At 54.9% G+C, this 11,699-nt stretch overlaps 1 protein-coding gene across 1 annotated transcript; it reads right to left on the bottom strand.

Moving 5' to 3' along the window:
- Positions 1–2,372: 2,372 nt before the first annotated feature.
- PRDM12 (PR/SET domain 12) lies at positions 2,373–10,098 on the bottom strand. Its single transcript, XM_071574494.1, has 5 exons — positions 9,885–10,098; positions 8,907–9,097; positions 7,829–7,984; positions 3,669–3,780; positions 2,373–2,755 (listed from the first exon to the last, which is right to left on the bottom strand). The coding sequence occupies exons 1-5, from the start codon at positions 10,096–10,098 to the stop codon at positions 2,373–2,375; spliced, it is 1,056 nt and encodes a 351-aa protein (XP_071430595.1).
- Positions 10,099–11,699: the final 1,601 nt, after the last annotated feature.

Genomic DNA, 11,699 nt, shown 5'->3' with positions numbered 1-11,699 from the left:
TTCCGCCCGCCATGCTGGCTGCTGGCGAGGACGCACCTGAGGCGCGGGTGCCGCCATCTTGAGTAAGGGCAGAGGGGAGGGATCTAGGTATCCATATTTGTTACTGGCAGAAAAGCGACTTGCGGGTTTCACCCTATTGAAACCCATGGGGAGCGGCCATGTTTAGTGAGGGCATGGTATCTCACCCAGGTGGCACACTCCAAAAATCCACCCGGCAAACCAGGAGGGGCTCGGGGACCCCCTCAGACCCCTCGGCTGAGGCTGCAGAGGGTGGGAGGGATCAGCACCCCCAGTTTGGGGTGCCCGTGCCCACAGGGTGTCCCCTGTTTATCTGAAGGCAGATCCCTAATCCTCCCCGACCTGTCCAGCCCTCAAGCTCGGCCTAAACACCCCTGAGGGGTCGGCATTGCCCCCTTTGCTTGGCAGAGCCAGCGGGAACTGATGGGTCTGGGGAAAACTTAACCCTTTTAATTCAGGTGCGGGGCCTGGAGCTGCCGAGGAGGTCCCAGGGGAAACCAGGCAGAGAGGAGCTGCTTTTCCAGGATCCAGAACATCCATCCAGCGAGACCTGCACCTGTGTCCCCTCACAGCTGACACACGGGCAGCAGTCTGATACAGGGACCCTGCGAGAAAATGGATTTTATCCTTTCACCATAAAATCATATGACTTTTACTAATTTTTAATGAGAACTGTACTAATTTTGTATTATATATTTTTTTTATTTTCGCTTGTATCCAAGTTTATCAGTTATCTTAACCATGCATGGCTTTAGATAAAGAGGAATTTAACCCTGTAGCTGTATAATGAACTTTAAGAAATTAACCAAAACCACTGTTTAGATTAGAGGCTGAGCTGTAAGAAATAAATCAGAAACCCTGTCTAGATTAGAGGCCTGAAGCTGTAACATTGTTTAGTTAAAAAGAAATAATAGAGCTGCAGAGGTAAGAGCAGCCCATTAGAGCTGTTCAAGTCACCCAAAATATCCTGCTTGACTTTGGGGAGGGGTTTTTATTTGTAACACAGGATATAAACCTGGAAACACAAAAGTCTGGTTGAACATGTCTTTGGTGGGGTCACTCCCCCTATTCCCAGCACTGAATAAAAGGAAGGATTTTGTTCTATTCTGTTGGATTTGATTGTTTCTTAAATCAACTCCTTGGTCCATCAGACAACACGACATCTCCTCACTCACTGATTATTTAAGACCTTCACTCCCTCCAGCCACCACATCCTTCCCCTGGAACACAACATAATAAAGCTCTCCATGCTATCCCTCTTCTAAATGAGAAATGTTCCAAGTAATTTTTATTTAGAATACAAGAGAGAGGTACAAATGTATTTACACTGTGTACATATACAATCAAATAATATATAATATCAAAGTTTTGTAAATAATGTTTACATAAATATTTACAAAGTTAAAGTGACAGTTGTTTGTTCTGTTTTGTTTTCTGGAAGCAAAACACGGCTTGTGAGAACTTTATACATCTTAGACTTATAATTAATATTAGAATACCTTCTCTTAAGCTTTATGATACACAGCTCTCCTCCAGAGTGTGGGGACTCCAGAGGGCGCTTGGAGTTGTCCTTGGGGACAGAGCTGGCCCGGGGATGGGTTTTCTCTGTCCCCAGAGGGCAGTAGCAGTTCCAGCTGAAATGTTCCCTCATGTCTGGAGAAGGGATGAGAAGAGTTTCTCCAAGGGCTGGAACAGACACAGCCTGGCAGAGCTCAGGGTTCCCTCAAAAAACAAGGGCATTCCCAGCTGGCACAGTGTGCCCTATGGAATGTGTCCCCTCTGCCCACGGCATCACTCGGAGTGGTGACAAACCCCAGTGCACAGCTCAGACTGGAGTGAAGGGGGTCTGGGTGGGGGAAACTCAGGGCTCATGAGGAGTGAAATGTGTCCCTTGGAAGAGTCACCGGGGCCAAAGCCACCCCTGGGACAAACAGGCATGACTGGGATGGCTGTGCCAGCCTTCCAAGTGTCTGCTGGACACTTCCTGGAGCAGAGGAGGAGGGATAAGAGCAATTTGTCTTTTCACCAAATTATCTGTAAAACCCAGATGTAACTCACCCAGGCCCAGCTTTTCAGCTGCTTCATGCAGGACATCCCACTGTGTCCCTTCTCCCCTGCCATCCCCAGGGACCAGCAGCCCACCCTACACCACATCTCCCTGGGGATGAGCCCCCACAGTGCAGCTGCAGAGTCAGGGGTTCCCCTCGCTCACCTGCCAAACCCTGTACCCCAAAACCAACCCAGACACGAAGCAGCCTCTACCCCCCAGTTCTGCCAAGGGCCACCCCCCAGTCCATTGTACATCTCAGCATCAGTCCTTGCAGTCCAAAAATCCCACTGCCATTCTGGGGGCTTCACAGCACCATGGTGGGGATGTGATGGGCCAGGGAGGCGGGATGGGGCACGGGCAGGGCAGGCGAGTGGGCCTGCAGGGAGGCGTTGGGGGGCCGGTGCCGGGCGCTCTTCTGGTGCGCCCGCAGCCCCGCGAGCTGGGAATAGGCACTTTGGCACACCTGGCACTTGTAGGGCCGCTCGCCCGTGTGCAGGCGGACGTGGTTGCGCAGGGTGGAGGACTGGCTGAAGCGGCGGTTGCAGAAGCGGCACACGAAGGGCTTGTCCAGGGTGTGGATGCGCATGTGGGAGCGCAGGTTGCTGCGGGAGTTGAAGCCACGGTGGCAGATGACGCAGCGCATGCGGCCCGTCGTGCTGGCCCCCGTCTCCACCGCGTGGAAATCCTCTGGGGGTGACAGGGCATGGTCAGGCACTGCCCTCTGGCACAGCAGATCACCCACTCCCCGAGCACTGAGGTGCTGGATGCCCTGGATAACCCCCTGAGCCCCCTCGCTGGGTCTCTGCTTGTGGGGACACCCATCCCATGCAGAGTGGGGTCCAGGCTGGCACTTGGGACTTTGGGATGGGGCCAACACTGGGAATGAGCTCATCCAGATTTAGGGGAGGGGGAACATTCAAGCTGAGCTGAATGAATTCCTACTAGATGGGCACAAAAGGCACTTTTCTCCTCTCTGGGCTCTAGCAGAGCTGGAGGGAGTGAGTGCAGGAACCCACACCCCTGCACTGGTCCCAGCTTCTCCTCCTGCTCTGATCTGTCTCTCTCAGAATGGAAAGGATGATCAGAAAGCACAGATGGGATCTGGCTCTGACCAAAGACAGCATCCCCCAGCAGTGACTGAGCACTGCTATGCCCGCAGAGGAGCATCCTGGGGAGCCACTGAGACAAGCAGAGAGCAAAAACCCATGGAGAGAAAATCCTCCTGTGATGGTGATATGGGGAAACGTTTGTTAAATGCAGAGTGGAGACACAGGATCTGCATCCATTCAGCACTGGGGCTGCCTTCCTCCTGCTCACACTCTGGCAGCTTATCCCTGCCCAGCTGGGTCAGGCAGTGACTGCCAGACACCCCACCAGCAATAGCCACAGGCAAACGATTCTGGAGGCACCCCTTTGAATTACTGGGGATCTGCTCAAGCTGCATGGATTGTCTCCTCACCGCTGCGTTTGTCCCCAGAGCACTGGGATACCTGACATCCCCTGGCATGGCCCTGCCTCATGCCCACCCCATGGCCTGAGAGTTGGTCACAGGGTGAACAGGCAGAATGGTGCACCCATGGCTATTTCCAATGCTACTTACCATGTTTGTTCTTCTTCTGCTCCTCTTCCAGTCCTGGCACACCAGGAATGCCCAGGAAGGTGTTGTGGGAGTTCCCATACCAGACCAGCAGCTCTTGGTCTGGAGGAATCATCTAGAAAGAAAGATACAGACAAGAAGGTTTGGAGGGGAGATGAATATCCATCCCTGTGCTGGTCCCTTTGGACATACCCTGCTGTACCCCATCTTCTGGGAGACCCTGCTGCCACCTGGAACCTGCCCAGGCCACAGCACTGGAGGCACTGGCACAGCTCAGCACCACCCACCACCTGCACAAACCTTCTCCAGGGTCTCCCCCACACTGGGACACAAAGAGGTGACAGACAAATGCACAACTACAGAGCACATGGACAGAGGTGGGTTCTCTGGAATGAAGGAACCAGAGGTCCCAACAGCTCAGAGAGATGAGAACATGGTGGCACACAGAGACACGGAGATATCAACCGTTTGTGGTGCCACAAAATGCAGTGAGGCACAAGTGACAGAGATAAAAGCAGGGAGCCCTGACACTGAGCCACAGTTCAGGCCTCCAGCAAAACATTTCATCTCTGGATGGAGCCATCAACACCCTCCTGCAGTGGGGCAGCATCTCCCATCTGAGATTTTAGAAGGTGGAAATGCAGATCCATCAGCAAGGGGCTCGTCAGCCCACAGATCAGAGGAGAGCTCAGAGCTGCTGTAAGAGACCACGACTCGGGTGTGAGATGCTGCCCACATCCCACACCAAAGGCACAGTGCCTGCAATAGCCCAAGGTGATCTACAGGGTCAGGAAAGGGGGTTTGCATCACCCACACCCCTGTTTCCCTGAAGTAATGGCACTTCTCCTTCCCCTGTTTTGTTCCTGCACTGTCAAGGAGAGTGGCCAGGAAATGCTGCTCAAGGCTCCCTGTGTGCAGCAGCTGTGGCCAGGAAGATGGACGCTCTCACAATGGTTGAAACAACATTAACAACAACATCACTTCATTAAAAAAATACCTATATTTCCCCTTGCATGTCCCTAGTGTTAAGAACCAAATTTACAAATAGGAAAGTCCTGCCTTTCGGAGGATGGTTTTGCACACATGGAGTAGTCCAAGAAAAGCATCATCCACATGATACACAGATCATAAGTTAGATCACCTAAACACTGAAAAAATGAGCCAAATTTTGAGCACCTGAAGGCAGCAGGAATTTGACTTCGTATGTTTTAAACGCCCGTCTGCATAAAGACCTCACTGGGGCTGCAGAGGAGGAATTTGGAAAGAAGGGGAAGAAAATATCCTTTTGCATCCCAAATTTGTGCTGGGTTTTGGTGTCATTTTCTCATAACAGAAAATGAATTATTTTTAATATAAGCAAATAAAGTATTGCTGAAAGGATAAAACACTCTGCATGGGTGCATATGTGTGTGTTTTATTCTACTGAAGCTGCTGCACCCACACCAGCAGTGGGTGAAGCACCATGTGCACACACCCCAAAGCAAATTTAAATTGTCTTCCAGGAATCTCGGGGCCTTCGGATCAAAATCCAAAACTCGCTGCCCTCACTTTATTTTGCAGCAGCAGCAACTTGGTATTGCTGAGAATGAGGATGGGAAAAGCAAAACAGCGAGTAAGGGCAGGAACAGGCAAAACAGATTAAAATATTAAAGGCAAATAGCAGAAAAGGCACAAAATAAGTCCAATCTTGTGGTGGATAGTTGAGAAAGGCATCCTAGGAGAAGCTGTGCTGGAGCCACGGTGCAGCAGAGGCGGGTGCAGAGTGGCAGGGACTGAGCAGCTCACGTTACCTGCTGGGGAGGGGGCACAGTGGGCACGGGCAGGAGGCTCTGCAGGGGGACAGGAGATGGAGGGTGACAGTGCCCATGCACGGACATGTCCTGCTGAGCAGGGCAGCTCTAAGTTTGGGTCAGTGTGCACATGTCCTGCCTAGGACTGAGCTGTTCCAGCTGGTGTCAGGCTGGTGCTGCACCCTCAGTCCAGGCATTGAGGTGAGGGAGGTGACAGGGCAGGTGTGGTAGGTGACAAGAGGGTTTGCTCTGCTCTAAAATGCCATATTGGTCTGCCCAGGAGTCCAGGTGAGGGGATTAATGAGCAGAGAGAGGACCACTAGAGGAAAATCTCTTGTTTTTCCTTTTCTTGTTGGATGCACAAACTCTGTAAAGGTTTGAATGAGTAATGGGGTTTGGAACTCTGTGTGTGTATAGGCAGGAATGCGGAGCCCAGAAAAAAGGCACTTCCTTAACCTGTTGTGCACAGTTGTGACTCAGCTCCTCATACATTCCATGCTTCCCTCCTCACACTCTCACCTGTCCCCTTTTGCTCCTCCTGGCACAGAGGTATCCATGCCAACCCAGCAGCAACAGGAGCAGGAGCACCACCAGGTACCTGCCATGCCTTCATCCCCACCTTCTCCTCTCCATCACTCAGGGGTCAGCACTCTTAGCCTTTGAATTTTACTGCTTGTGCCAATGGAATTAAACTCATCCTGCTCTGGTGCTCACTGTTTTAGCCCCGGGGGCAAGCCTGCAAATGAACCATGACTATGCAGGGCCTCTACAAGCACCTCCACAAATACTGGACCACCCACCCCACCACCCGTGGCTGCGCAAGGTGTGAAAGCCACAGATGTATTCCTAATTACACCACAGCTACCCGGAGTTATTTTACTTATCTGCATAATTTAAGAACAGTAATAAAAAGCAATTAAGCTGCTGTCACAACAGGCACAGCTGCCACAGGAATATCAGGTCTTAAAATAGCTGAGGCCTAAGGAAGGATGTCCAGCATGAAAAGAGCAGCAGGGAAGCAATTGGGGTTCTTGCTCACAGCACTGCACAGGGAAATGCAGCAGAGCCCGAGGGACACAGCTCTCCTGAAGCAGGAGAGAATATACCTGCTCCTCTTCCTACCCACCCACTCGCCTTTCCCACTTCCCTGCAGCAATCCCTAAGCCAGCCCTGCTGCTGACTCAGTGCAGGATGGGGCTGTGGTCCTGTGCCATGGAGCATTTGAGCATATGCTCCTCTGTAAACCAGCTCAGGAGCCTGAATAGATCCATGGAGCTGTCCATGCCCATGGAACCAGCGGGCACTCAGACTCCTTCATGGCTGAGACCCTCTCCCAGGAGCTGCAAGTGCTCCTGAGCAGGTGAGACTCTGGGAACGATACTGGATGGGGACAATCTACAGTTCTGGTCTGGGATGAATTGGGAGATGTTCTCTCTTGTAACTCTTTAAGCCAAAGCTGCTGCACAGGGACATCTCCCCAGGCCACCACCTTTCTCCACTGGCAACAATGTCGGATTATGGGGACACTGCACACAAGCAGGGCTGGTCCTCACTGTCATCCTGCTGTCACTGGGTGACATGTACACTCATGGCATCAATAATGCCAGGGACCCAGGCACCCACCTCCATCCCAGTGTCTGCTGCAGGGAGCTGTGGGTGCCCTCCAGCTTTCAACCCTCAGCCTGTGCCATCCTTGGGGCCCAGCACCTGCTCCTGTGCTGGACCAGCACGGACCAGCACTTCATAGAGGAGCACATGGATGAGATGGGCAGGATGAATCCCTTCTCTGCAACCCAACCGCAGAAAGCCCGAGGCACAGCTGTGCCAGCACTGCTCCCTGCCCACTCCATGGCTCCCTGCTCCATGTACAGCCAGAGTGTGACATCCAAGCAAAGCTGTGAGGAGTCAGGCACAACCTGCACTCAGCCACCTGGGTTCCACAGAAACCCCCAAAACATTCCCCTGCTACAGAGAAGCAGGTTCTGCACAAAATTGCAATTTTTCAATAAGCATCAGACCCCTTTTCTGCCCAAATCCCTGCCTGGGCCAGCATTGCAACTCTGCTTACACTTTACACCCCAAACAAGCTCAGGCAGTGTTTGTTCTCTCTCTGCTCAGCACAGGCCACCCCATGAAAGGGGATAGAGATGGAAAGGGAACTTTACTGCTCCCTGAAGCCCATGTGATGGCCACTCCCTGTGGTGCCCACCTATCCCAGCGGGTCTGAGTGCTATGGATAGCAAAGCTGCCCTGTACCTCCACAGACACCCCAAAGACAGCCCAAAAAACAAGGGAGGGAGGAACTGTGGGGTGAGCGTCCCACTGTCCTGCTCCCTTTCTACAGCTGCCTGGTCACCCTTCAGCCTCACTTACCTCAATAGCCTTGTAGAAGATGCTGTTCCCGATCTGCACCACCTCCAGGTTCTGCTCCTGCTCGTTCCGTGCACATTTGATGTAGGTCATCCAGCTGCGATGGTCCTCCTGGCTGGCATCGATGAAGTACCGCACTGTGCCATCCTCGTTGAAGACCTGGGAAGGGCAGAGGGCAGTTGGTAACAATGCTACCCATGGAGGGCTGAGCCCTTCCACCTCCTGCCCCTGAGATAAAACCTCTGGGCAGGGCTGGGCTGGCTTTGGGACCCTTCCAAGAGGCAGGAGATATCTGAACCCTTTCCGCTAAAGGTCCTGAACTGTGCATCTGCAGCAGGGCTGAGCAGGCTGCTCTGTTCTGGCATGGCCACATTTCCCTGGATAACCCAGCTCCATACCCCAATCCCTCTTCTTGGCAGAGCCCCACCAGCAGCTCAGCCCCAGAGGAAGGAGCTGTTCAACATCCTGCAGGTGCCTGGGGGGGCAGGAGCATCCCTGGGTGGAGGGGAGGGTGCCTGGCAGAGCTGGCAAGATGCTTTGCAGGGTGGCAAGAAAAGTGAGGCAAGTTTCTATTAAAGATAAAATTGTAATAATAATTAACAATCATTAAGTGCAAGTATGAATGAAACAAACCAAATAAAGGAGGAAAACTCTCTGCTGACTGGGCATTAATGTGTGATATCCTGGCATTTCAGATCTCCCAAATCCTGTGGCTTGCCTTGGGATTAACCTCGCCAGGTCTGGCACAAAGCAGGGAACAGGGCAGAGCTGGTTTTGCCCACAGTGCCCACAGCGGCAGCAGCCATTCGGGTGTTCCACCACAGCAGGGCAGAGCACAGTGTGATTTGGCTGTGTGGGACACGAGCAGCAGCATTTTGGGGCTCCTCTGAGCGCTAAGGAAAGCTCAGCCTTCTCCTCCCTCAAGGGGTTCCTAAGCCCACCTGCCCAGATCTTTGTATGAATGAGGAAACTGAGGCACGGGAAGGGTCTCGGGTGCCTCCCAGGCACAGGACAGAGCCCAAGCACCCGGCACTGCCTCCCCCCGGGACAGTCCGGGCTGCGGGTCAGGAGTGGTCTTTACCTCCCACATGAGGTTGTTATTCTTGCACAGGTCCACATGCTCGGGGGAGATGACCCTGCCCGTGAACGGCCCCATCTCGGTGCCAGCCTTGATCCAGGTCTTGGAGAAGATGCCGAGCCCTTCCCCGGGAATGGAGCTCTGGGCGATGATCACTTCCGACGGCAGCACCAAGCTGGAGAGTTTCTGCACCTCTGTGAGGGAGGAGAGGGCTCAGAAAGGGACCGGCGGGGGGAGACTGGAGGCGGCGGGGACCCCTCCCCATGCCCAGCCCAGACCCCGAGGCTGAGCCTTTTAAACGCCCAACCGGGCTCCCACAAAGCCGTACAAGGTTCCCCCGGGGCATTGAGGAGGTACCTGGGAAAAGCATCCCGAGCTGAGCGAGGGAGCGGGGCTGGGAAAGGAGGTTAAATGGTGTCTATTTCGGCCCATCCAGCAATTTGTCATGCTGTTAAAGTGATCTGCATTCATTAAACTCAACTAGAAAGAAATTGCTAATTCTAAATTCATTAGTCCTTTAGGAATGCTGTAGCGGTACATTGTGCCTGAATGGCGCGAGGGCTTGTTTAAAAGGGCCCAGGAATTCCTCTTACAAAATGGGGAGATGAGATGGTTGACATATCGTGAATGGAAATGGAATTAGCCTTCATGGTAAATTAAGAGAGGAACAGAAATCCGAGAGGGGGAAAAGGGAGCCGGGACGCCCCGGCGATGCCGGGGCGAGAGAAAAGATATTGTCCCGGGCGGCTGAATGCGGGGCGGCCCCGGCCCCCCCGGCTCCTCCAGCCCGCGGTTTAAGTGGGAACTTTCTCAGGTCAAGCCCAAGTTAACCAAATGAATTTAAAGCCCTTTTTCTCCAGTCCCACGCCTGGGGAGAGCGGGGCGCCGGGACCGCATCCCACCGCCGGGCATCGGGAGCCCGGCCCGGGGCCGGCGGGGGAAACCGGGGGCATCTGGGTGGGTCTGGAGGGAGTCACTCACCTCCGGAGAAGGACTGAGCCAGGACCTCGGCCGTGAAGGCGGTCTTGGGGCTGCTCTTCTCCTCGAATAGCTGCTCTCCCAAGACGTTTCTCCAGCGGCCGTAGAGGAAGCTGTGCAGGATGTCGGAGGTGATCACCTCGGCCAGCGAGAGTCCCTGAGGCTTCAGCCCGGGCTTGAGGACCAGGGCCTCGGCGGGCAGCACCGAGCCCATCATGGGGGCGAGGCGGCGGGGCCGGACGCGACGGGGCCGGGCACGGCGGGCGGTGGGCGGCGGGCTGGGCTCCGTGCGGCTCGGCGGCTCCCGCCCGGCTATATATGAGCTTCATTGACCCTCCTAATTGGTTATTAATGACCTCCCTGACGTTGGCGAAGAGACTGGGGCTGCCGGAGCGAGGCGAGCCGTCGAAGCCCCCCCTCTTCCATCCTCTCCTTCCCTCCCCTCCCGGGGGTGGGGTGGCTGAAAGGAGGGAGGGACACAGCGAGCGCGCGCACACACACACACACACACAAACACACACACACACACACACACACATGCACATACACATACACGTACACATACACATACACATACACATACAAACACGCACATACACACGCACCGGGACGGCTCCCCGCCCGGGCAAACACAAACCCTGGCACTTGCCCCCGAGCATGTCAGAAAAGCAACGAAACGGGCAGAAATGCCTCCGCCGGTGTTCCACTGAAAGGGCACACCCTCGGGTACGGTCCCGCACGGTCTCGCTCCTCGCCCGATTCCCGCATTCGTTTTGGGGCTGAAAAGTGGCGCTTCGGCACCTTTGAGTACCACAACGAAATTGGCGGCCTCGAGCCCGATAACCCCCACTGGTCGGCGACATTTGGCCCCCGAGGTCCTGGGGGAACGGGCCGAGGCTCTTCCAGTTGGTCCCGACCGGCCGCGGCTCCCCTCTGCCCCCCGCACCCTCGGCTGGTACCGGGAGGAGCCGGCGCTGCGCCCCTAAATCCCGGCGAGGGTCCCCAAACACCAAATGAGGGGCAGGCGCTCCCGGGACTGATCCCCGCTAGACCCCAGGGCCAGGCTCTCCCGGCTGCCGCCTCCAGTCCGGCAGATCCTCAATCGCCCATCCCCGTGGGTACTGTGCCCGCGGATACATCGGGGATGCACTCGTGGATTCCCCACGTCCCCGCAATGACAATTCTGTCCAGTGCCGGACCCCGACTCCGGGGGAGGCGGCAGCATCTCTGGAGCTCTGCCGCCGCAACACCTCCATCCCCGGGCAGCCACGGCGCCCATTCGAGCCCCGGGAGCCCCGCAGCCACCCTTGATCCCCAGGAAGGTGGCACCAGAGCAGTCCCCCCCAAACCCAGAGCTCCCCTCCCGACCCGGCCCGAGCTTTGCCGGCTCAGCAAAGGGTTAATCTTTCCCGGATTTAAACCCAGTCCTGCTGTGTCGGAGCTTAGAGCCCTCTCCTTAGCCTTGTTCTTTTGATTTTCATGGGGACAAGGGGCTGTAAAGGGCTGGGGGGAGAAAGATAGGCCCCCAAATTCCTCAGGGACTCAAAGGCCGGTTCCTGCGCCCGGGAAGCCTCGTCGGGTTTCACCGTGCCCGGAGCAGGAGCCAGGCACAGCCCCGACCCCCTTCCCATCCCCTAGGTGGGTGCTGTATAGGGTGGACCTGTGGAGCGGCTTCTGCCCTTGGTGAAATGATGCTACAACCAGGTGCAATTATTTCTATTAATCCAGTCAAGAAGAAACGCAAATGTCAGGAACCCACCCAAATTTGTGCTTATTGAGGGTGTTTGCCCAGCGAGAGGCAGCGCTGCCCTGGAAAAG

The sequence above is a fragment of the Pithys albifrons genome, chromosome 20, assembly GCF_047495875.1.
Source record: "Pithys albifrons albifrons isolate INPA30051 chromosome 20, PitAlb_v1, whole genome shotgun sequence".
Lineage (NCBI taxonomy): Eukaryota > Metazoa > Chordata > Aves > Passeriformes > Thamnophilidae > Pithys > Pithys albifrons.
The sequence above is the reverse complement of the archived record's forward strand: the minus strand, read 5'-3'. Positions and strand labels throughout refer to the sequence as shown.